This window comes from Simochromis diagramma, unplaced genomic scaffold (assembly GCF_900408965.1).
Source record: "Simochromis diagramma unplaced genomic scaffold, fSimDia1.1 OVJJ01000205.1, whole genome shotgun sequence".
Classification (NCBI taxonomy): domain Eukaryota; kingdom Metazoa; phylum Chordata; class Actinopteri; order Cichliformes; family Cichlidae; genus Simochromis; species Simochromis diagramma.
This window is the reverse complement of record NW_024386782.1, coordinates 2154557-2181522: the sequence shown is the minus strand read 5'-3', so window position 1 is coordinate 2181522 and position 26966 is coordinate 2154557. Positions and strand designations below refer to the sequence as shown.

General features: G+C 40.9%; 1 protein-coding gene across 8 annotated transcripts in view; it reads right to left on the bottom strand.

Annotated features, from left to right (window-relative positions):
* Nucleotides 1–26966, bottom strand: part of LOC120723928 (microtubule cross-linking factor 1) — a 78340-nt gene that overhangs the window by 28485 nt on the left and 22889 nt on the right. For 6 of the 8 annotated variants that reach the window (XR_005693835.1, XM_040015776.1, XM_040015812.1 and 3 more), the window contains exons 4-8: nt 13268–13327; nt 10730–12118; nt 4929–5069; nt 2264–2365; nt 1072–1296 (exon numbers count right to left, since the gene is read on the bottom strand). Coding sequence is in view for 7 of the 8 variants with exons in the window: in XM_040015776.1 (XP_039871710.1) it covers nt 1072–1296; nt 2264–2365; nt 4929–5069; nt 10730–12118; nt 13268–13327 (1917 nt within the window). In the remaining variant the exon portion in view is untranslated. The remainder of the gene's footprint in view (nt 1–1071; nt 1297–2263; nt 2366–4928; nt 5070–10729; nt 12119–13267; nt 13328–26966) is intronic. The other 2 variants (XM_040015786.1, XM_040015798.1) reach the window with 2 other exon arrangements.

Below are 26966 nucleotides of genomic sequence, written 5' to 3'. Positions count from 1 at the left end.
TTAATTAAGATTTAAGGTCAAGGTAAGATAAGGACGATGTAAACACACAGAAAGAAACCTGCTGGTAACTCGCTGCTCCACCATCTGTACACAAATTAGGCTTCGATGAGTCAGGATAGAAAAAACGAGGGATTTAGAAACAGCAGCACAGAATTATGCAAAAACAGCTCATTCGAAGAAAGAAAATAAATTGTCCATCAGGAGAAAATTAAAGGAAAAGAAGTTATCGCTGCTGGCTGCAGTGCATAGAGTAATCCAGTGAGTGTATTCATCTAAGAAAAACAAAACTAAACACATGAATCTTATAAATTAGGAGTTTAATCAACCAGGGGCAGGAGAAGATAACAAGGAAAACATCGACCACTGAATCAACAAGGTGAGCAACTAATGGAGTCGCTCAATCAGCCGGCCAACCAATTAACCATCGCAGGTGGGACGTACACACCAGTAAGAGGCACGGGGCTGGAAGTGAATCAGGATGAGTCATTTGTTTGTTGTCGTTTACCTCGTGTTGTTCCTAATGATTGACTTAAACCACAACCCATCTTATCTGCAGCATTTTTAAGGGATTTGGGTTACTCCGACAGCATATCTGCACTGAACTACAGCTTCCTGGAACTTTATTTATTATTCAGTATATCCACGGTTACCTTTAATTCTCACTGGATGATGAGAGTAATGGAATGAATCCAAAATGCTGACTTCTGTGCACCAGATCATCTTCATGGATGATGCAAAAGGTAAAACCAACAACTGTTTCTGGATTCTGTGCAAAGTCCCCCACAAGAGAGTGAAGCAAAAAATACTGAAAAATTCATCAGACTCAGCTGGCTGTGGGGCAAAAGTTAAAAAAAAAGAAGAAAAACTTTTTTTTCCTGCTTTAACTCTTTGATCCTTTCCCTTTCATTCCCTAATTATTATTTTTTTTAACAATTATTTCTTTGCTTCATCATCACTTGTGTCTGGTTTCTGGTGCAATGAAGAGTCAAAGCGCTCAAAAAATGAAGAGAATCATTTCATCGATAAAAGCTTAAGTAAAAAGTAAGTCCACAAAACCCCTGTCGGACTCACCTCTGGGTGCACCGCGTCGTCTCCAGAGTCATCCTTGCGTCCGAGCCTCCAGTGCATAAGGATCCACCTGAGCTTCATGTAGATGATGATGATGTTGCGTCTATAGAGGCGGACCTCTTGTTGCAGCATGGCTCTCTCCTGAGCCCAGGGCACCTCGTGAGTCTGAAGGCCCTGCAGCTCCAGACCCTCACGCTGGGCCTCCAGACGTAAACGCTCATCATCCTGCTGCAAAAAAACCTCCATTCATATAGTGAAATAAACAAAACAGATCAAATACATACATATAAAATCTTTGTTTATTTGGATTCGACCTTCCACTAATATCTTTGTTTTTGTACTCCAGCATGCTAAAACGTATGTTTTATTTTATGGTATTGTAAAATACAACATAGAGAAACTGTCACTAGTCGTCTTTTCCAGTGTGAAGTTTTTCTTTAGTGTGTCGTCAAATATGAGACTTTGCAAGAATGCTTTACAGCACTGAAAAATCGGAATATTTTTTCACATTTTAACCAGCCAATCCACAAACTTGTTTTTAAAAGAAAATGTATTATGTGCCAGATTATGGATCCTGATTCATTTTGATGGTAATAAAGAGGCCAGTGAAAACTTCAAGTTTTTATGTTCAATAGTTTTTGAGATCTGTGTGTGTGTGTGTTGGAAGTGGGTCAACGGCCCATTTTTCTAAAACTATATCTTAAAAAGTATCTGATATATAAAGCTAAAATTTCACACCAATCAGTATATATCATCAAACTCTGGACCATGAAGTTTATATGTAAATTGGTGACAGTTGAGCAGAAAATGGTCAGAAATTTGATGATTTGGAATCAAATTACCCAAGAGACAGTTGGGGATGAATCATAAAGTACCAAGAATACAAAACATAAGGGAAAAAAAGACAAAATTATGAACAAAAACAAACTTTTTTGCAAAGCTAAGTAGAATTAAACTCAAACTTGAATCAAATGAAGAGCAGTTTCATTGATAACGCATACTGAAGACTGTATCACATCTGTGTTGGTCTAAAAATATTCAATCAATCAATAAAAATACTGAAACTTTCTTTCCCATCAGATGGTGTCGTGCACTTAAAATTCTGCTCAGCCAGCAAAGATAGAAAACCCAGCAAAGAGTGATGCCGCTGCTCCTGCGCTCATTCTCTGAAGGCGTTCAGACTGAATAACCGTACCTGAGGCAGAGAAGCGACGGCCTCCCGTTCCTCCGTTGCCGCCCTCATCCTTCGCTCGTGATCCAGACGAAACTGGATGTCAGAAGCAGGCGTGTCCCGGAGCTAAACCCACAACAGCACAGCAAACAATTATTTAACCATATCCCTGGATAAATTTACACACATACCGATGTCTCACGATCGGTCTTGAAGCTATAATTGAAAGTCAAACAGGGATTTGTGGGCGAGATTATTCTACTTGATCATATTTATAATTTTCAATCCACTGCAAAATAAAAACTCACCAAGGAAGATGAGGGGGAAAAAAAAAACCCTCAAATGAGATCCGAGTTTTGTGCAAGCAAAAAACCCCATTAAAGCTTCTTCAGCAGCATCTCGAGAAATGATTAGGATTTAATGCTGCTCATTTCAGGCTGGACTGTTTCTTTATTTAGCAGCATCAAAGCTTTATGATCAAATTTCAAGCACTGGACTTTTTCATTTTTTTGTGAATTACCAAAGAGTTGCTTCACGTCTAATCGGGCAGGCGTAGAATGATTTCTATCTCCAAAATAAATCTTTCTAAACATGCGAAAATTGTTAATGCACTAATAAATGGAGAATTTGCAGTTGAACTGATTCTTTTGTGTAAAAGTTTTCTGAAAGCGTATCTTTAAATATGAAAATGAGTTAATATCCAATTAAATATTAACTAACTTGCAAAAATTACCAAGTGATAAAGTGCATTAAAATAATTAAAATGCTGGAAAAAAAATGTGGTGCTAAAAAAATTAAAGCTAAAATATTACATGCCAACTGCAAAAGGAATTGGCAAAATTTGTTTAACTACAAGTGAGATAAAAATGCTCTTAGGGAAATGATATGTCCATGTTTATGGTTTTGAATGTGATGATTTGTCTTCGGTCTTCAGCTCTTTCATAAGACATCCGCATCTTTCCCTCTAAAAATACCCCAAACTGCAGACTGACAATTTGGAAATTGCAGCAATTTATAATGCGATTTCTCTTCTCTATCCTTTGCTGGGACTATACTGTACCCTCCAACAGCGAGTTGAGCTGTTCAGCGTGTACTGACCCTGGATCGCCTCCCTGTCAGCCCAATGTCAAATGCAAATCACACAGGCCAACAGTGCACTGCTAATCCTGCCATATCCAAGCTGCTTTCCCCATTCATTCACTGCACCTTGCAGATTATACTGCAGCAGAGAGCGCAGGGATAAAAAGAAATCCACACGAATGTGCTATAACTGTAACTGTAATAGTTGTGTGTCACATCGCTGTCGCTGCTGCCAGTGCTCTGCATTACATAACAACCGGCAATTTCTCTATGAGCACAAACATGAGGCAGCGATTATGAATCACGGTGTCCTGCGATTACACAGCCAGTTTATTAATCAGCCGAGTCACCGAACGAGCTACCAGATCTGAGATGATGTGTGCTGGTAGCGCTCAGGTCTTTGATCTTCTGTGTGTGTGAGGGGAGGGGTGTGGGTATTGTGGTTCCCCTGTGTCAGCTGCACTTTTACATACATTAAATATGCTGAATCACAAAAGTAATACTGGTAGTGATGAACCAGAGCCAGAGGGCATCGTTGCAGAGTGCACTGCCTGCAGATTCAGCTATAATACACTAAATACACACACAGGCCTAACAGGTCATCCTAATTTACTGCAGTTGTACACGGCTGCTGTTTAAAAGAGCAACAAACTGCCCGCCCACCCGCAGATGCATACAGGATCGGCAAATCTGCTGCAATGAATGAGCAAAATGTTTTCAAGCTCCTTTGAACTTTTATCGGTAATCAAACCTACTTCCAGGGGTGATACAAATTTTCAAAGAAAGAAGAAAATGTGAAACCAAAGGAGAAATAAAATAAATTGAACATCAGTAGCCGTGGGAGTGGATTTTAGTGTGGAAGTAGAGCGAGTGGATGAAGTGACATCGTGTTCATCAAGAAGTGACCGTGGCTGGAGTGTCACTAGACATGCTGGACTTAGAGGCCTTCTGGACAGTTCAAATTTAACCCACTGTCATTTACAATCAGCCAAATTTGGAGTGTAGTTGGATGTAATGTAAGATGCCTTTGTTAGGGATCAACATAACTTGTGCTTTTTTTCTTTAATTTATAAGTAATCTGTGAAATCGAACGTTACATTTGACCTGTACCTGTACCTAAGTGTTCAACTTGAGTCAACTCCAAAAATCAACTCCAAACTGTAAACCCCTGACTATCACCAAACAATGTCACAGGTGTAACAGAACAGATATCATCAGCTGGCATGCACAGATCACTTCCATTTCAAAGGTAAGCTCCGCACTCATTGTATCTTAAATACTTGTGTCAGGTTAGCGCTAGAAAAATCTGGAGATAGAGAGCTGCAACTCTCAGGAGAGGAAATAAAATATGTAAATAGGATGTCTCAAAGCTTTGCACATATCAATATGTTGAGATCTAAATGTTTGAGTTAGTTTTGGAGTTGCTGTTTGGAGTTTACATTCATCCTGCAGAGCTGCACTTGACAGTTATTCACCCTGCGGAGCATTTGAATCAGTTGGCAATGGAGTAATATAAAAACCGTGTTCAGGTCAAAAAAAAAAAGAAAAAGAAAAACTGTCCAGATTTATGGTTCAGACTTAGCAGAAGGGAGATGGAGGAGGCACTGACCTCTACTTTTAAAGCCAGGGGCCTGTGGTACCTAGTGAGTCCAGTGGCTCCCCTGCTCTGGGCCTGGCCCCCACCCTGGCTCTGGGGCTCCACGCCTCGCTCCTGTCCTAGACGCCACTCCAGCTCATCCCTCTGACCGGACTGTGAGTGTCGTGGGGTGGGGAGAGGGAAGGAGAGGGAAGGGAGGGGAAAGGGGGTGGGGGGGTAGTGTGGATGGTGGGTGTAAGGGATTAGGGAGATGGGTGACAGGTGCGGGATACGGGGTGCAGGTGGTGGTGGTGATGGTGGTATTGGAGAGGGAAAGATGTGTGAGGTGGGTTGTGGACAACAAAGACAGAAGACACCAAACAGTGTGAGGGGGACGAGAAAGCGGGCAGAGAAAAACAAAAACAGAAAATGGGTAAAGAAGATAAGCCGAGGGGGGGGTAATAATCAACTAACAGACTACACGATGTGGAGAAGAACAAACGGACTACAGTACGAAGAAGAGCGCAAAGAGGAAGACCAACTTAAAGATGACGGCGTATGAGAGAGATGAGAAGAGAACGAGAATGAGGATGAACAAAATCATGGGCTGAAACATCTGGCGGGAACACAAAGAGGAACAAAGAGAGGGAATCGGGGAGGAAAAGAATGCAAAACACTTGTTATGAAGCGCATGCAATGAGGGATACATGAGTCCAAACCAACAGCTGAGAGATACCGCGGCAAACTGCAGAGCTAGCACGCTAAAGGTTTTCAACACATGCCCGTGCACAGCCGTGTGTGTCGTAGAAGCAGTAAACTAAAGGGAAGTTGCATCTTGAGCCTGTATGATGCACATTGTTTTCAGACAGTACAGCATTGAAAATACACTGAAGTCATTGGAGGCTTCGGTCAAGCTTTTGAAGCAACATGCTAGTTGCCTCCTTTGTAGCAGTGCTCACACGTTTCTTTGAGTGTAATATTGCTACTAGCAAGCAGTTAAGTCATCATACCAAAGAGGTAAGGTATTTATCAAAGAAAAAAAAACAATGGTAAGTTTATATGCTACAACAGAGCGACTTTTATTGTTTCCACCTTGTGAGTCCGTGTCGTCTTTCGAAAATTTAGCATTGCCAACGAAACTTTAGCAGGAAATCCCCCGAATGCAGCTTTGGGAATTTTGTCATGTGTGTTTGTCTGTTTGGGTTTTGTCAATGCAAAAATGCAGCAACATTGTAAATTGTTGTTCCCAAAAGTTTAATAAATAGGTAGCTGGGGTCAAAAGATAGATGGGATCCATCTTATGATTACTGAATAAGGGGCACCAGGGGGCCCATGGTCCTTTTCCCTCTTTACGCCTCTGTCACAGAGTCTCTCTCTTTTAATGCATTTTATTCTATATATCAAATAAGTTTAGAGAATATTTAACATTTAATATTTTAAATGGCTGCAGTGTGAGATATAATTGGTGTTACAGCTGTTGCAATCCTAATGCAGGATGTGCTCTAATTTCTTATAGTTTTTCTTTCTATATCTTGCAATGTTGACAATATTTTCCATGAGTGTTTGAGAATCATTCAGAAACTATCTTCTAAGTTAAGAACAACTTCTTCAGAGCCTCATAAATAAGTATATGAGGTTTTTGTCATTATTACAAGAATATATTCAAACTAAGCTGTTGTTTTTATTATAACATTTTAATATCATAAAACTCCCATAATCACAAAACCTGCATTTTTCATTTTAAGTGTTTTGCTCTCAATATAATTGAGGTTTCATTATCACAATGTTATTACAAAATTTCAGTAGTGCCGAGCCATTTTTGGAATTTGGAAATCACGTTAATAAAAATATTTTCAAATAGATAAATTGTCATAATTATAACTGAGAGAAATCTGAGAATGAGAAAATACCGAGATGGTTAGTTTAAATGTAGGAAAAAAAATCAGTGTTTTTAAGGGTGAATTTATACATATGAATGTTTTAATTGAGAACACGTCTTAAATTGTATAATTCATTAAATATGCTTCTTATTGACACAACATACTTAGTCATAAAGAGACGTTTTAATGATAATTTTCAGGTAGAATTACAAAAAATTACAAATAATATATAATTATAATTACATGAAAATGCCTATTTTTACTCCTTTCTGAATGCACTTTTATAAAGAGCTTCATATTTAAATTTATTACACACACATTAACTACATTAATTACATTCTGAAGCTTAATCCACCTTCAGCAGCTCTCAGTGCTTGAAGGCTTTTTTCTTTTCTTTTTTTGGAACAAGTCAAGGTTGTTAGTTCAGCGGTTAGCTTTAACTAACCCACCCAGCTTCACCCAGACTAACAAGTGAATCCTACAGGCAGAGGAGCAAAGCAGAAACAAGTCCTTGGACAGAATGAGTATGGAGGCAGCTTCACTCTATTATCTCTACAAAGCACACTGGGTTCTTCAAGGGAGAGATGTTTAAAGAGCTGATTGTTTTATTCCATACGACAGTCTGGCTAATTAGAAATGACATCCAAGATGTCGGCCTGATCATGCAGCACAGGAATAATGAACCTGCTTTGGTAGAGTACACTGTATGTTGACATGTTGATTTACACTATAAAACAAGGACGCGATAAAACAAGGACAGAAAGCAGGATGCCAGACAGCGAGGTTCTTCCACAGGCAACTCACACTGCCATGCAACAACGTTTCAGACTCTTTTTTTTGGTCTAGCACAGGTTATTTTAGTGAGTGCACACATTTTTATGGTTCGTCTCCTTGACAACACCATGGAGTATCCAATCCCACGTGTGTCTGTGTATGCGTGATGATATGTTGTGCAAACATAACAGCTACACCATTTTTGTGTCATAATGAGTCACAGTAATGATAGTATCGTGCAGCGGAGCTATAAAGAGAAAAATACCAACTGAACTTCATGCGGCAATTTGTAGTGTCAAGAAAGTCGAGCCAAGTGGAAGAAGCTGCTAAACTCCTTTAGTACTTACTCCATTCACACCAAGCACCCTTTCAAGCACCCTCTTAAGCCAGCCACTCTCCTTTGGTCTTGGCTGACTGAAAGCAGGGCAGCTGCAGACAGTGAGTGCATGGAGAGGGAGGCAGGCAGGCAGGCAGGGCTTCTGGCTATGAGGATGTGCATGAAGATGCAGATGTGAAAGCAGCAGCAACAGCAGCAGCAGGAAGCAATGGTGGTGGCAGTGGGTCTGGGGAGGGGTGGCGGTGGTGCCAGTGTGGTCGAGCTGGGGTGAGTGTGGGGCCTGACGCTGTGTGTTACTAAAGCCCTGGAGGTTTATTAAGGCCCTCAATCTCAATCTTCCTTTAAAGCTTATGGTTCGGATCTTTTCCAGTTTATCTAACCCTTAGCTCAGTTTCCTTATTGCTGGTTGACCAGTTGAGATGCTTCAAAGCATTTAACTGCCAAACGTCTGTCTGCAACAAGCTCATTGTCTCTTAGGTAACTTTTGATATCTCGTGTTTAATCTAAAGAATCAGAGAGCCTGTTTACACTTTGTTTTAAAATCCATCTTGGGCATTTGTTTATCATGTGCCTCTCAGGTGTTTTATTACTGTCCAAGTCACAAACAGGTTGTCAAGGACGGAGGTCCAATTTAGGGAGCCAAGAGCTGCAGTGTAGTGGTTTACATATTTGCCTAACATTTGCGAAAACTCCCCTCACTCTACTTGTAACAAATCATTCCAGAGTGGTGGTTTATGGTTGTAATTACAATTCTTTTACAGTTTTATATTTTTTATTCATTAACTATGGTATTTATTTACATCAACTGTATTCAGGTACCAAGGATTAGAGTGCTATGACATATAAAACAGAACAGTTCAAATTCTCTTAATCTTGTTTCGAATTGGTGTAGTATGACACGAAGCTCATTATTTCCTATCTTGATGCACCAAGCAAAGGCTGTCATTGGCCTACACTTTGTGAATACTGGCACTAGAGGTTAAAGGTCCCTGTACACCAATCAGGTGCCCAATTTGTATTGCAAGTCCTAGCATAGAAAATAAAATGCTAAACGAACTGTTCCAACTATTGAAATTAGCGAGGAACCTAATTTCTGCCTTGGAAAATGTTGAAGGACGCATTAGAATTAATACTCCAATAGATTTGTGGCCTAGCCAAAACACAAAAGCTATCATATCACAAAGCGTCTCATCTACATCTACACTGGAAACTAACCACTGCCCACTTATGATCTGACCTTCCAAGACATATTTCAAAACTAAATGTAAACAGGCCGGAGGATTCAATGATACTGAAAATCAACAAGATAAATACCCAAAGATAGCAGATGAAGGCTTTTGCTTTCCCTACCTCCCGTTTACTACCATTATATACCTGCACTAACCCAAACCACACTACAAAAATATAACATCCATTACTCACTCTATGCAAAAAGCTTCAGGAATCAACGTTATCATATTTAGTCTCTACTGGGTCTTCGTAAGACATTTTTTCAACCAGTTAAAAGTCCTCAAATAGTACTTTAATGCAATTAGAGAGAGACACTGTTTCCCCAAATTGGACACTATAGTTCCCCTAGTTAGTATATAAACTATATATACACTGTACATAGTTTACTAGGCAGACACGTGATGCACTGTATGAATGTTGACAGGGTTTAACAAGAGAGAACTCTGACCGCAACTGTCATCTAGCGTCATGTCTTGTGAATGTTTGCAACTTGTCGAGCTTCACATAAGAATTAATATTAAATTCTTCTATGGTGAAGGAAACAATTTAACACACAAATACTAAACAATGACTAGCTGGCACTGTCATCTCCTTTCTGAAACCCCACCTGTCCTCGGTTTGTCTGATAAATATTTGAAGATTCTCTCTTTTTCCAAATATGCAACCGTGGCGACCAACGCGACAGTTCCACACAAAGCTTTATGCCGGTCATGAGTACTAGCCACGTACTTTTAGAGCACTTCATGCAGTCTCACTTGTCAGTATGAACATACTTATGCACCCAAGATAGTGAATGTAAAAGTGTCTTCTCTACGACCCGTCCTGTGTGGTACGCTGGTGGCAGCTCATTTAGCCTTGAGCCGAGAATATGAAGCAGCCACAGCGGCAGCAGAACTCCCCAAAGTTTTCATGCGCAGTTTCATAAGCAGATTTTTACACAGAACAGGAACTTTTCCTACATTTTACCCCTCATTTCTTACATTGGAGTTGAAAGATTATATTGGGCCTTCACTCTCATAACTCAACATACGAGCATTATATGAAGATAGACAATGAAAAAGTCCGAACCCATCCTTCACGCCGTTTTTCTTTAATGAGATTCCTTTTGACAGGCACGGCTGTGCAGTGTGTGTCCTGCTAAAGATGAGCCGCCAATTAGAGCTGCACCTTTAATTAGAGATGTTTTTTCTGCTGACTTGGACTCTCATTTAGTTTATTTTGGCCATAAATGTGTACTAATGAATGCACACTTAGGGACATTTAACTCAAACCTAAATGAATTCTCACATTTACAATATACCACTGGGTATACTCGTATCCATCTTAATTTTGCCTGCTAGTTAAAGTCATTTTTTGGACAATTTAATGTTTCCTACTGCTTTTCAAGTTAACGAAGCCTTGATATCTGCTTCTCATAAGCTTAATATTGTCTGGAATAATCAGGAGATTTAATGCTAATTGATGTTCTTATTCACAATTTTTATAGAACACGAGACATTTTTCTTTTTGGACAAACAAAAGTGAAAAAGAACATCTCTGTGTACCAAAACATGTCACCTTAGAGTACAGAAAGGCATTGAAAAGGTCAGAAGAAGGCTATCCATTGAACTTACCTGGAAGTCGGTCACCAGGTCTCTGCCAAACGTGCCAATGGGAGAGTCACGAGACATGGAGGTGACGGTGGACAGGAAGCTGCTGGACTCTGTGAGGTTTGGCATGGGTGACAGATCATCTGTCCTTTCTCTCAGCCCCTCCCCTATGTGGTCCAGCTTCTCCATAAAGATGTGCAGCTCAGTGCGGAAAGCCTTCATGCGGGTGTTAATGGTGTCCAGGACTTGAGTGTCTGGTTTGGATCCAGAGGCTGCCCCGCCTTCGAGGCTCTCTCCTGTCGTCACCAGGAGCCTGCCCTCAAAGATCAGGCTGTCAGTGTCCGTGATCAAACGGTCCACTGTCTTCCCGAGCCTTTCTGCCTCTCGCTTCACATTAGCGAATGACTCCCGTTCTTCCCTTCTACGATTGGCCAGTTCAGTGGCACTGAGCTCGCTGCCATCTGATGGTTTGATGCTTCCAAACCCCGAGGTGGTCGCTGTTTTCTCAAACAGATCTTCAGAGTCACTCTCACCTCCAATAGGTCCTTCTCTCTTCGGTTGGAGGAGGAGAAGTCGCCCTGCTTCCTCATCCTCTGCAGCTTCTCGCCGGCCCGCATCACTCTCCGCATCGCTGTCTCGAGGGCTGCCGGTTCGCAGGCCCAAGTGTGCAGCCAGGTCACAGCGCTGGACATTAGACATGAGGACACGGTTCTCATATTGCAGCTTCATCACCTTTCCGCTCAGCTCGTTGATCTGCATCCTGGCTGATTTAAGCTCCTCCATCAACATCCCACTACTGGAGCCATTACCCGTGCCCCCGTTCCCGGGTTTAAACAGTACCCCCTCACTGCCTTCTTCACCAACGGCCCCAGAGGTGCTGCTTGGACCAAATTTGAAGCGATTGAGTTCAGACGTAAGCTGCCTATTGTGGTCCTCAATCTCTGAGATGGAGCGGCGCAACAGCTCAGCCTCCTCCTCGACAAACTGGAGATGGCGACGAAGCTCACTGGCCGACTCCAGCGCATCGCCGCCATATGGAGACGAGGGCATGCTGGAGAAAGGCTCGCGCCCAAAGCAGTCTCTTTCATACTGACAGCGAATGTCTTCATTCTCCGCTCTTAAGCTGCGGTTCTCCACCTCCAGCTCCACAATCTTTCTGCCCAGAATGTTAGCCTCCTCCTCCACCAGCTTGAGACGCAATCGTAGCTCGGCTTCTCGAGTGGTGTGAGGGCCGCCGCCAGAGCACTCCGCCAGGGGAAGGGGACTGTCCACGTCCCCGTAAACTGATTTGTACTTCTGCAGCTCCTGCTCAAGTTCATCCTTTTCACGGCCGAGCTTGGCCATCTTTTTCCTCATGAGGCCGGACTCCTCTTTGGCAAACTGCAGCTGGCACCTGAGGTCCGCACTGTCCTCCTAATGAAATAAAAATGACAGTAAAGCTGCTGTCGTCTCATACTTTTGTTATTGTCTAAAAACATCCAATAAAAGTTCCAATCCAGTCCAAGAGCAATTTTTTCCTACTATAACAGAGCATTTTATTCTATTGTATATAGTATTTTATTCGTGTTGTATAGTATGTTATTCTATTTTATCTTATTCTATTCTATTGCGGTTTTCGTAACTTTTACTGCTCTTAAACTTGTACTTTCTGCCGTAACCAAAAAATGTCCCATGTGTGGGACTAATAAAGGTTTATCTTATCTTAAAAAGTCAATACTGATGCCTCCAGACTGTGGCTTTGTAGCACCAAATCTGTTTGTTCATAGTAAGTGGCAAATACAGTATAGCAGCAAGGAGTGCATGGATAGATTAACCAGTTTAAAAACTAATGATAAATCTAAATTTATTGAAAGAAAATGTGCACAGTAAGCCACGGAAACAGAAAAAAAACAGAGGTCTAATCACCGATTGTTAAAACTAAAAGTGAGAAAATAATAGATTCGATAATTAAATTAAAGAGATTGCATAAATGATTGATAAATATGACTAGAACAAAGGCAGTGCAACAGAAAATGTTTTATTACTGATGCATAATTTAAGAAACTACTTAAATTAGCTAAGAAGAATGAGAAACGGGGGGATAAAGAGTCAAGTGTTTAACTAATTTCGATGAACATCCAGTTCTGCCTTCAAATGGACGTATGACTACAAAATGTACCAAAATGACTAAACACAGACTGAAAAAAAAGGTTGGAAATCACTGCGATACATAATTTAGCCCAGAAGGCAACAGTACATTTATTGAACTGGATAAAAGCAGTAAGCGGGCTACAGTAAATGTTCTGCCGAAGGCTCAGCTTAAATGTTGCAGCCTGGTTGTTTTCCTGTTATCTTCACTTACGGTTTCTCATTTTAAACTTTTGACTTCACACTTATTTTTCTATTTTCTTTCCTCTTGTTGTGATTTCTTTGTTTCCGCCTTCAGGATGTGTTTTTTTTCTTTAATTTTATCAAAGCTGCTTTTCTCTTTAAATCTGCTAATCCACGCCTGTAAAGGGTTGAAAAAAGTGCCTTATTCTCTTTCTGCAGAGTGAGTAACACTGACATCTTTTTCTTATTTACCTGACTTGTGGATTTTTTGTCTTTAAATGTTTCCCTGCTACCTCGTCGCCTCAGTGCAGTCTGTAAAAGAGCAAAACAGAAGAAACGCCTCATCAGAAACAAACTTCTTCACTGCTGCACAAAAGGAAGGAAATTTTTAAAACATGCCAACATTAAAGCAGAGTGATAAAGACATAAGAAGGCTATTAGGGAGGATCTCTGCAGCTCTGATATTTCCATAAACCACGATGCCAGTGTTTATATAGACAATCATGATGATGGCGTTTGCTAATGTGCATGCCAACTCCCTAATGTGAAGAAGACTCTGGGAAAAAGAAGCGCATTAATCTATCTGCATGTGTTATATAACATTGGCATCATCAGGTCAAAGCTAGATCTAATAAGGAAGTGTTTACTTTAGAACACATTGCACATCATGACATAATTACTGTCAGAGACTGTCCTGGTAATAGCCTGCATCCAAGGCTAACATCTGGCTAGCATGTCACTCTTTCTGTGGTTGAATGGAGCGGCAGATTGAACAGACAATATATATGATTTATATGAATAACCTAAAATGCCCCTTGAGACGATTCTGCTTTTTATTCAACTCAGAAAACTTGAGAATTCAGATAAAGGCGGTTTAATGTCTGTCATGTCTGGTAATGTATGATGCACCAGGGTGCTTTAGATCCCATTCATAGCTCAGTGTGACAGACGTCTTATCCCGGCTCAGATTCAGTGACACATGGTGCATCCACGACGCTCGGAGGGGAAAGCATCTGCCCGTCCAGTGGGGAAATCTGTCCTGGAGCTAATACAACAGTAGGCATCGCACGCAAAGCCTGGATAAAACAGGGCCTTCTACACGCCAGCTTAGTTTTACTGACTAATAAAATCATTCATTTTTTATCAAGTCACTTTCTTACATCAGCTACAGCTCTATCAGACTGGGACAAGATAAATTATCACAGAGAGAGGGAAAGGGAGAGGGGGGAGGAGAAGCGAGAGAGAGAAAGGGAGGAAGAAATCCCCGTCTATAAATGCAGAGCCTTTTCCAGGAGCAGACTGCTGCCCCGGCAGGGTTATTTAAAGGTTTGATGATCAGTTGGGCTACGGATGGCTTCTCTTCTAGGAAGCATAACTTGATATTAATATTTCTGATGTCACAGTCATAATCACACATCTCTGTGTAGGTTCTTGTCATCCAGGTCATGGTAGTCTAAGGAGCTTGGAAAGAAAGCGATTTCTCGGATGAGAGGTGAAACGTCTTCATGGGTTTTTTTTTTAAACCAACTCAAGCATCTTAAAGTCTCTCATCAAATAGATTATTACATATTTCGAATATGTTCCAGGACTATTGTGTCAGCGGAGGTGTACGTATGTGTATATTTGAGCCTGTATGTATACTTTTAACCGTGTGCGGATTAGAGAAAATCCAAAATAAATTCAAAGTTGTGCACCCGTATCTTATTTTCAAGTCAAGTCATCTTTATTTAGCACATTTAAAAGACATCAAGTGTCTCGCAAAGTGCTGAAGTGCTAAACATCTTTAATTTTAAAGTAATTAAAGATGTTTAAAAGACGATTAAAGCCCAAAATTACCACGATAGTCATGCTCCAGATTTTTGACCTTTTGACCACAACTGTAAATGTGACATGTTGTCACAACAATTTTAACACTCCTTAGTCTTCAGAAAGGCACATATTGTATATATACATTATATAGTGCCAATTGTCTGATATAAACCACTGCAGGTCACTGATGAAAAATACTGCACTGGGGTCGAGCTAAGCAGCAGCACAGTCACTCACTGCAGTCGACTGCAACAAGAGTTTTTAAGCATATTGCTTCCTCTTATTCATTTTTTGGGAAAACTGTTTTTGCTTTACTCGGATTGCAAGCTTGAGTGAGATGGTCTGTTAGTTCCACTCATCCACTGCTGATCAAAATCCAACCTTTAGTGGTTTGAAGCACCAAAGCTTGCAAACCATTGCATTAACCTAAAATTAACCAATCGCATATTCATGTCGAATCACGTAGCAGAGATTGAAAGGTGCACGAGGGATGTTCACTGGTGGGATGAACATGTCATTTGAATTGAACGAAACTGATTTTTTTGTCCTGCCCACCAAAGATGTGCAATAGCTCAATGAGCAGAATCAGTGTTGGCTACTCCTCTTTCAGCACACACTCACTCACTCTCATTTCACTTGGCATACAGCAGATTCTTCTCTGCAGACGCTCTGTTGCCATCCTAAACAGACCAGAAGGACAGTGTGAATCATTCATGGCCAGACGGATGGAAAGTGTGAGGGAGAACCTGTTTTGCCCAGAGCAAGAACGGACCTTGACTCAGTCGCTGGCTCGGCGACAGGAAGGGAGCGCCCGCTTAGAAACGGTGGCGCAAAAATGAGCATAACCAAACTGCAGGCGGCAACGGTTACAGAGAGACGTCTGTGTCTGCTGCTTTCTGTGACAAATTTGAATGAAAATACTGTTTTGATTTGAAACTTTATTTTATTTTATAAGGTTTGCGTGCAGAGAAGTTCAAGCGGGGCACAGATGAGACACATTTCTCTGTTGCTGCTCAAAAGAGCTTTATAGTTTTGTTTCATTTCCTAACTGCTGTACTATTCCCTTTATCAACATGTTTCTTTATCTGCTCCCGTTGCTCTCTCCACAGTCTCAGTCCATTTTGACCTCCGAGCTGCTGTTCTCCAAAAAAAAAACATTTTCTCTATAGGCTGAGTAACCTTGGCCTGCTGCCTTTACAAGATCTGATTGTTTGATCGAACTGTGGCACCAACTGTCTGGGTTTCCCTCGAAAAAAAAGACAGATTTCTTAAATTTGACAAATTAAATTTAGGGACAAACTGATTTTTTTAGACACTGGAAAAAGCTAAATGTCAAAATGACTGAAGATGACAGTTTGCCCTTGAAGGAAACTACACCTCTTCTGATCTTTCCCTACAACCAGACCTCAATGTTTCTCAGAAATCCTTTTTCTTTAAATACAACAATTACTGACAGATTCATAGTTTACTTTATTTATTGATCAGCTGCATCAAAATTGTGCATCTGCACCCCCACAGCCCCTCGGGTCTCACTTCAGCTTTGTTTTCAGGGTCTCTCCAACACCAGCCGTGGTTTAATTCCCCACCCTGGTGACGGGGCTAATCTCTCTGGGGAGACAGCGGATTAGACAGCATCTTGTACAAAGCTCCTCAGACTGCAATTGTCAGGGATCCCCGTTTATTCTACACACAAGCCAATGTGAGAGTCAGAGAAACAACAACGTGATCAAGTAACTCAAAGACACTCATCTGCGATTCGCTTGCAAATATAACTGCACAAACAGACCTTATATTACTTACATTAACAGTGAGTGTAAATGTCAGATATCTGTATGGCATTGTTATTCTTCTAATCTAATGACGAAAACTGAAGTAACAGGGTTTGTTTTTTTTGAGCTGTTAGTTTTTTGGCTTCAAGTGGGTCATAGAAGCGGGAAACTTCAGGGCTGAAAGAAGACAACACTGAAGTACAACTTTAGAGCATAAATAAACAGCCTGGCACAAATACAGTTTTTTTCCCCCCCATTTTTCGTTAATTCTTTCCTTCATGAAAACTATAAAGGTTGATTTCCTTCTAATAAAATACCCATTTGAATTTTATTACAGCTTAAATTTTGAATTATTAAAGGCATGGCTGTTTTTACTGGCAGGTAGGTTCCCACTAGGCAGGTAGCTGACCTCTTGGCTATAACTGTTGTTTTATTGTAGTTATCTGACACTGCGAGCCATGCTCATAGACACAGAAGTTTGGTGAATTAAATTGTAATATTTTATTTATATGTTGCTTCAAAGCCATCAGCAGGTATCAGTATCGATGCATTGCACCTGTATAGTTTATAGGAGCAGTTTGTTAACCAAGTGTCCTATAAATGAAGGCCATTTTCAATCCCATTTCTAACTTTAACCGATAACTTGGCACTCCACTCATGGCTCCATAAATCCGACGCTACAATTGACAAATTGATGTTGCTTCTTCTGAAATTACCAAATCCTCAAAATAACGCCAGTGCAGCTATTGATATGTTTTTGTAGTCACTTTAAAATTCGAGCGTGCAAAAACTTTGTGTTAAAAAATAAAAATAAAAATCGTGTTAAAACTCATATCACAGATCTGTATGTGGACAGGGCAATTTTATGGTGTGTGGAGACCTTTTGAACTGAGATTCAAGTGTGTTATGCAAATAATCACTAATAAAGCTTCAAGCTGCGGAGATCTGGCAAACACTTCTTTCTCCACACCTGCTGATTTCAAACTTTAATCACAACCTGTCACCAGACAATATCCCGACCACACTACAGCATCACGCTAACTCAAAGTTCCCCGCTGAAATTTTCCAGTTATTAAGGATCAATAACATGAAATGAACAACAATACTTCTCCAAGATAGTTAAACTCCTCCACCTGAGGCAGTAATCATTCCCCACCTGGTGTGGGATACGTGGACCGGCACAGACCAAATATTTAGCTCCAATAATCACCACGTTATTCCATAATGGAAAGAATTATCTGCACCTCTAAAAGACCTTTTACTGCTCCCTGATAGTGTGAATGACTGTTGCTCTACTTTTTAAAATTTGATTCAACCACTGAGATTAATTGTGCCTCCTGAAAGCTCTGCCACATTTTCACATCCTCTGTGTGATTGCTTTTCTTCCACTTCAACACACATTCGTCCTCCTGCACGCTCAAAAGCACAAACATGCACACAGGTTCCCCCATCATCATCATCATCATCATCATCCACGTGTGGTGCTCTGAACAGCCGGTTAGCTCGGGTTAGTGAGAGTCAGTCATGCAGTCACGCAGGAGCAGCATGCAGTCTGGCAGGCAGATCCAGCTGGTGTGAGAACTGGCTGCATTACTGGTGCTGCTGGTTTTTACTTGGACCTCTGCCAGCCTGCAGGATTAGCAGATTGTAGTTACGCAGTCGTTACTCTGGTGGGACCGAGTGAAGCAGTCGCTGCAGGCCCTGACTGACTGACTGCCAGTCTGTATTTCACTGGCCTTCTCATGTACCTCCCTCCTGGACTCCCTAATCCCATTTTACTCCCTTCTTGCTTCTTTCTTTCTTCCACATTTCCTTACTTTACTCCAGCTCCACATAAATCACCCCTGAATGACATCTGAAATGTATGTGGCAACTAAAGTTATATATGTGTGTGCTCATAGTGGGCCGTTCTATCTTTGAGAAGCACCTTGAGTTTAGATCATCAAAGTGAGGTCAATGTAGCCTCTCAAACTCTTTTAAAGGCTTCACTTGGGTAAGGATTATAAATGAGCACTAAGATGAGATTTAGGATTTGTTTTGGCAGTTTGAGGTCAGATAAAACTTTGATTTGATTTATCTGAAGATGACAGAGTTAGGATAAGGTTCAGCGCAAGATATGAGGGGCAGGAATTTAGAGGTGACACTTTAAGGATGTCGGTGAGGAGTTTGGGCGACAGGTTCTTAAAAAGAGAAGACACAAAAAGCAGATTTTTGAAAAATAACATCTCCACTCTTATAAACCCTCAGTGAGTCGGTACACTGGACTGTACAATCCAGCAAGTCCCGAGACATTTCTTTAAATTTTAGTCGACAAATTCTAAAAATTCCCATCATCAGAATTTGCTCTGGAACGTTTTGATTGGTGAATAGAGTCGTCTTGGGATGCAGCCATCTTTATCTGTGGCTTTTTTGATAGCCCCAGCTGAGACAGCGCACCAGTCTGCTGGATTAAGTAACTAAGTAAGGTTCATTAATATAGTGTTTTTCGAGAACAAAGTACACACGGTGCTTTACAATGCCCAGGTAGGTACAACCAAATTAAAACAGTATAAAAAAATAAATAAAACTATGATAAACAGTTATGTAGGGTTTGAGAGTTTCAGTTTGATATGTTAAATTGGTGGTTGGACGGGTTAGTATGTTCACATTTCACCAAATTCTTATTAGCCAGATGATGTCTGGCATTAACATTATAAGAATAGTGTTGAAGTTATTCCATAAATATCCTCCCAGGACTGACCCCTGGTTTTTTGCAGGTGGAGAAACAGGCTTCCACAACTTTGAACTTGCAAATTTAACAACAACCACTCGTTCTAACTGGTTTCACAATTACCGAATGCTTACATAGAGCTGGCTCCAAACTAACATGTCAAATCATCGGTGTAATATGAATATTTTAGCTTGTTGTGTGGTACAGACCATCCAAGAAGTTGTATTTTCAGTTTTAATGAGTGAAATCCTGGTGTTTTACTTGTATCTCACATTTATTTGTGTCCTTGAATGTATAGTTAATGCCTACAGTTTACTAAACTTTCTTCAGCTGAGGGTCAAGAGGCTGAAAACCAATGAGTTGCATCACTGTGGCTAAGGCAATTCTTTTACACAGTCTATGCTCCTCTCTCATTAAAAATGAAAAATGGTATCACACTGGGAACTAACGATAACCCTCGAAAATAAAGAAACGATCAACTGCTACCGTCTGTGTTGTCTCCCAGAAGTTGTGTTCAACAAGTGTTTATAGCATTTGTTTAGAATTAAAAATGCATCACAAGTTGGCGATATCTTATTTTTTTTTCTTAGATGTGGGGCAAAATCCTGACAACTCAATTTCCCTGAGAAAATGTCATTTTTCATGTTGCTGCTGCAGTCTCACTACAGTCTTGGAACAAGTGTTGGAGCACAACAATATGGAGTATTCTGACACGCCCGTTTGCGTAATACACTCGGGCATTTTTGGAACAAGTGCAGACTGACATACACAGTGACATCACCCCAAACATCCCAATGTGGGAAGAGGGAAAAAAACCAGAAAAACATTTTGGGGGTGGAGGATGAGTAAAAATGGGAACACAGCGAGAGTATTTTCAGCAGCATCTGTACTCAACAGCTTGGCCTATTTATGATTTAGCTCAAAGACCGTAACACATTGCAGAGAGGGGCGTCTGGCTCTGGTAATGGGATTTAACAGGAAGTGTGGTGTGACCAGCGAAAGAGGGGGGCGGGATGGAGGGGCTGGCAGGGAAGGGGGTGGTAACGGAGCACAAACGCAGCTGCGACTGCCGCTGGATGCAGATAAACCCCTTCTCAGCCCTGACAGAGGCAGCTAAGACTCCGACACAACAGAATAAATATCGCTCACCCGGCGGGAGAGCTCAGAGAGATAAGTCGCTATGAAATGTTTAGAGGCAGATTATATTACGGAGATCTGGATGAATGAGCCCTCAATCTGGACTGTAATCCGTTTCAATAAATTAATTAATACAGCACACGCACACACACTTGTCTGAATATATTTAAGTGTCAGACGCCCTCTCTTTTTGTCACTTGATTTAATTTTTTTCACCCCATCCAAGGACATTATTCTGATGCACAAGTGTTTTCTGTTGCTGCTCCTGCTACTTCATGATGCACACAGCTGTTTTATTTTTAAACCGGTAATCAATCTGTGACTTGCAGCACCTGCATTAGTCTAAATATACAGCTTCTAGATATGCTCCATCAGCCAAATACGCACCATGCAACCCACTGAAATTCAATTTGCTGCTGAAAATGGTGCACCGCCACCCATTCCTCCTCAAGGCTACAGTGAAGTTGCTGCAAACAGGAGCAGCGGTGATATTTTGAGGAAAAAAAAAACAAAACCTTTCACCAATCAAAGCTAAATGAATTAAAGCAATCTAGCAGAGTGGGCTTCCAATATGATGCACGTGTGTGCTCGTCTGCACACGCGTGCGTTGTCGAGACATCCATACAGCGTGTTATTGTGTGGGTGCCTGTTTTTGTGCTTTTTGTCTGGGCATCCTGGTGCATCTGTGGCTGCGACTGCGTTTGTGGCGGTTGCTGGTCTGTCCGTATAATCGGCAGTAAGACAGGCTTCATGCAGCACTCTGAGGTCGTTCCAATGTCAGGGCACCCCCAGCGGATGTGATCTTGTAAACAGCTTCAAGCATCTCCATCTCCCCTTTGTCTTAACATCAGTAGCAGTCTAGAGATTTTGATCCACCTCAGAGGTCTTTATAGCCAAAGTTTGCTTCTGAATGCAGGAGCAGAGCTTAGGAGAGGCAGGTGGAAGAAAATGCACACAACTGCCGTTATAGAGCTGGTAAAATTCCAAGTGGGCATGTTTTGGCACAAAGGATGGCGCTGGTGTAAGTAAAACCATCAGCTAAGACTTTAAAACTGTACTCAGTGATGCTTTTTAAAGCAATGAAACAAATTTATTTGTGTGTTATTAAAGTAATTGCTTGTAGTGAACTAGATTGACTATATGAAACAGGTGTAGCAAGAGTGAACCTTGAGTTTCAGGGTGGTGTGCCAAGTTATAGGCTAACTTGGTTAGCCATTTTTGGGACTATTAAATGATGAACATTTCTCCAGAAGGTGCCAAAACTACAAACACAGTGCAGAGGTCCAGTTCAGTGACTCAGGTTAGCTGAGACCTGGCAATGCTCTGGTAAGCTGCAGTGACACCATCCACTTGTCTCTCAAAGCATTAAATCCGTAATCATGTATAATTTCAAATGCTTTAAATGGGTGAGTCATATAAAAATTCACCCCATGTACAATTGTCACAAAGGACGAAATTATCTGCAGAGAACAAGCTAGTTTTGAAATTTCTGCTCTAAATTTGGAGAAGTCTGTGGGCACTGACTCATTTTTCAAGCAAACTGCCATTCGGGGAGCTGCCAGTTAATGCCACCTTCTGTGTTGCCTTTATTGTTGCATCCTCAGAGGTTGCCACTTCACGGTGACAAATTCACTGAAAAGTATCATCAAACCCTGCGGTTCCCCTCAGCCCTGCAAAGCTTTTTAGCATTTTGGAGGCTTAACGTTCAGGTTTTGCATCTTACTGTTTGGTTTGTTCTTTACTCAATACCATGTTTGGCCACAGACACAGATGTTTTCAGTCAAAACGCTGATAAACTGTAACTTGCCCATTATCAAGCAAACCAGACAAATAAAATAGGCAGCATTTCTGGTGAATGCACTCTCGCTTTTCACAGGTACAGTCAGATATTTTCTTTGATAGAGAGGTAAAAGGAGAACGAACAGCTTCTTCCTCTGACTTGTTGTTACCATCACGCCCCTCTTGTGTGATTTATGTACAGAATTTTTATTTTTGTTGCAAACTTACGTCATATATTCATTTCTATTTATTCTTTTCTATAAGAAATATGAGAGACCCATTGTATCCGAGTCTTAATGACCCCCCCCCCCCACACACACACACACACACACACATTATTATTTTATTTTGCAGCATTACCCAATCTTCTTCAGCTCAAAACACTTGAAACCAGCTCTGTGTGATTTCGGTCGTCTTTTTCTAATATTTTTCAGTGGCAAAGTGTTCAGAGTATTTCCAATCTTTGTCAGGATGTTGGTTTGTTTGCTTTACATAGTATGTAAAGTTATATATTTAGAGAAGTTAATAGATTCCAACACCCAACAAAAACACCAAATAGAGCACCTACAGAAGGAATTAAAAATATTTCTATTGTGGTTCATTTTACAAACTAGAAATCAATTTTTTAGTAACAGTAACCTGGGGGGGGGGACACAGTGGTGTAGTGGTTAGCACTATGACAAGAAGGTCCTAGGTTCAAACCCCTGCAACTGTGAATGTGTTAGCCCTGGGATGGAGATGAAACCTCTGTAGGGTGTACCCTGCACCCTATGGCAGCTGGAATAGGCTCCTGCCCCCCTGCGACCCTGAATTAGACAAGTGGAAGAATTTGGATGGATAGACCATTAAAATGACTGGAATTCTCTGATGCATGTTCCAGCAAAAACACAGGACTTTCAATGTTGCAGACAAATTAAAATATATAAAAAAGAAAATTTCATAATATCGATATGCAGAAATTTGTTTTACAAAAATTAATTAATTAAAATTAAAATCTACAAAACTGCAAATTTCATTCAGTATTCTTACTGCTTTTGCAATAATCCTGTGGCAGTAAAAGATCAGGCGCTTTGCATGAAGCATCAACAGTGCAGCTATTCCTGGATGCCAGCATGTAGACGGGAAAAGAAAGAAAAGGCCAGGAATTCTCAAAGGAGTAACCACCGGTAGCTGTAGCAACCTATGCTGACATGCAGAATGAATATATATAAATATATATATATATATATATATATATATATGCTGCAAGGCAGCAGGAATACAATATGCCTACCTGAGTGTGTGTGTGAGTAAATGTTTGTGGATGAGTGTCTGCAGGAGGTCGCGCGTGAGCAGCGAAGGGTCACTCCCATATTGCTCTCCACTAAGCCGTCCCTGACCTCTGTCTGAGACCCAACATGCAATAAAGAGAAGCACAAAAGAGCTTTTATGGGGCATGTCACTACCGCTCTCGCTCACGCTTTACAAATCTCCCTGAACAACCCGACGGCCTGGCATGCTGCTCGTGGAAAACACGATGCCACTCTGCCAGCTGGCACGATCCAAAGACACAAGTTCGACACAACCTACGGGGGCATTAAGAAATTCGGCAGAAGTTTAGCAGAAACACTCCTGCTAATCTCTTTTACAGAACAGAGGAGTGTTGTCATTTCATGCTGCTTCAAAATAAATCAACAGAAAACTGCAATTAACTGCTAATAATTACCAAATTATGTCAATCACTGCGCGAGTGCTGAAACTATTTAGCAAAACAAAATAACTGTGCAAGAGAGGGTTTTCCTCAAGCGGATCAGATTTCGCAATGTAAGACATGCATTAGTCATTATGTGTGTGCATTTGTGTTGCACGTGTCATACATTAACATGCACGCCGGCTCTCGAATGGCTGAGGTGCAGTGCTGACACTGCAGATCCCACGGTAAGAGGAAACAAGAGAGAGGAGAGGCTTCACTTCAGTGAGTGCTCCCATTAGCATCAGAAGCTTCTCTCAAACGTATAATTACAATCAGCTTCACCTCAAGGTGCCATCATGAAACACAGACAGGCCACATTCATTTGAGTACTTTATTAAGCTTCAGAGACCAAGCATGGAAACTTATAGGGCGCAGAAGAGTACTGTGTTGCACAATGCTGATTTATAAGCAGTATAGTAGGGGAAAAGATATTTAATATAGCAAAGACAGGCAGCAATGATCCCCTGTTATCTTTGTCATGAGGATATAAGAGCAGGTAAAGAAAGATAAGAGTGAGAAAAGGAACGTAGTCTCCTTATTGTCAACCTCGAGGAGTCTGCAGCATGTACACATAACTGATGAGATTGATAATGAAACCAGAAGCGGGACAAGTAGCTGCTTCTGTAGACACTGATGTTTAATTTCAGTGTAAATTCAGCTTCAAAATGGTCAAGTTACCAAAGAGGTCACGTTGTCTACCAACTGTTTAGTATTTTACTCTAAGGATTTAAAAAACCTGCTGTCTCATGAGCTTTGGAAGTTTGAGGTAATAAGATAAAGATGTCCAACGTCAGACATGACACATTCTTTAAAATGGGAAATGTTGAAGCATTACAAATTCAACAAACATCTCAGTAACAATTAGAAATGCGATGAAAAGTTTGAGACACTCTGGTTTATCTTGTGGCCAAGTGATGGGATCCAGATCTCCAGGTCAGGAACCAGCGGATCTACATGAGGCGGTTGACATTGAGATTATTGAATATTTACATTATTTTTTACTTTCTCCTCAAAGTGGGCGAATTTTCCTCATTTTCACCTCCACATTTTCTATTCCTTGACTTTACTAAAGTAGCTTTCCATGTTTCACAGTTCAAAATATCACCTGATTATCTAATTTTGAGCCTTAGCATCATCAGCTGTCTGACACTAGACACAGTAGCTCCTCTGTCTTTAAGACCACCAGTTTTAAGAGAGCTTTCTTCTAACTGGCTGCCCCTTGGTAGGGTCAAACAGCAGGTCAGCGGAGCCTCTATGATCTCATATTCAGAGCTCTGTGTCTAAGATTGCCTCTGATTTACACGTTCAAGAGTATGAAGAAAGAAAAAAAACAGGGCCTGAAACAGTCTGAAGCTCGATCTTCACACACTAATGGCACATAACTGAACTCACTGTCTGAAGCTTTGACCATTTGTAATAAGAGCATCCATCATCATAATACTAAGCAGATAATAAGGAAATGTAGAATTCAAGTCCTCAAAGCATCAAACAAAAATGCTTCCACTAACTCACGGTAAAGATGTCTCAGCTGGCTCACAGTCAAAGGACACACTGCCTGGTTGCCCTGTGAACAGTAGCTAGTAAAGCAAGAAAATCTTCTCACAGTAATTAATGACCCGTGGCTGGCTGTGCTATCCATCACTGGTTGCCACGGTAACGGATAGCTCTAGACAGCCAAATCGAAAAATCTGACCTGGAAATAGAAGAAGTGAGACAAGGAGCGGGAGCTTCTGAACACAGACGGATGTTATAATTACACTAACAGCACCTGCTCTCAATGTTCTGATCAGGTGTTTTTCAACTGATAATGTGCGCTTTTAAAAAGAAGCGCAGTTTCGTGTTATTGTTTTATCTCCGTAAGCACTTTTCCATCCACCTTATTAAGCACATCTTCAGTTTAGTCTCTAAACAGATCAGTGGCTGAGTGGAACATTAAAAGGAAACTCTACGCGATGAAGCTTTTTTTAAGGTTGGTGGTAAAGTAAGAAGTTCTAATGTATGCTGAAGAGACTCCGTGTGGAGGCTGAAGTTCAAATATCCATCCATCCGTTCGCTTCCGCTTATCGTTATCTGGTAGCTGTGGACACAGGGTTGCTTTTGTAAAGAAATACTTTTGAAAAAACACAGTGGCTTCTGTTGCTGCCACATTGTAACTCGATTTAATGCGACCAGTCACACGTCAAAAGTGAGTCGATTCGCGCGAGCAGAATTTATGTCCGAGCGTAGAGAGTTGTGAAACAGCAGCGGCATGTGAAAAGAAGACGCTCTGGCGTGTGGGATGGCGTATTTGTGCACGCTGCTGCCGAGTTCTGGACGTGGATGTTGAATTTATGTGCGAGGAATTTAATTCCACCCATGAAATGAAACTATTTGCTCAGGTTATGTTTTTGCTCGCGCATACATATTGACATAAATACCATCCCACAGAGTGAGCATGTGCATTAACTTTTATTTAGTTTTTTGTTGTTTATTATAACTATTATAAACTTCTCTACTTTTGAAATGAAGTAAACAAGTAATAAAAAAAGGGTCCACATGTCCTACTTTGTATCAGATATTTCACCCAGAAAGGTGAAGCCTCACTGCCATCAGACTTAAACATCTGGGGTGGATAAGAGTCTATCCACAAAAAACTATTCTGCGCATGAATGACTGACACATTAATAGGTACATTTAGTGAATGAAATGTTCTGGTTTATCTGTTAATTTTACTGTGATATAAAACACGAGTTTGAGAAACACACAAATTAAGTAGTAGGACATCAACAATGAATATCATCACTGGCACAAAAGAAAATCAACATAAAAGAAAAAAATAATATTATACACACAAAACAAAAACCCCATAGACATCTCCTCCAGCAATGAGCTATCCAAATCTAAAATATTGTTTTAAACATTGCTATTCGAACAGTATTTCTCACAAGCAGAGGGGCTCAGTGTAAAAACTTCAAGCGATATTGCTCCCATTCTGTCACTTTTGGCTCTATTTGTAAAGCTCTTGGTGCCATGATT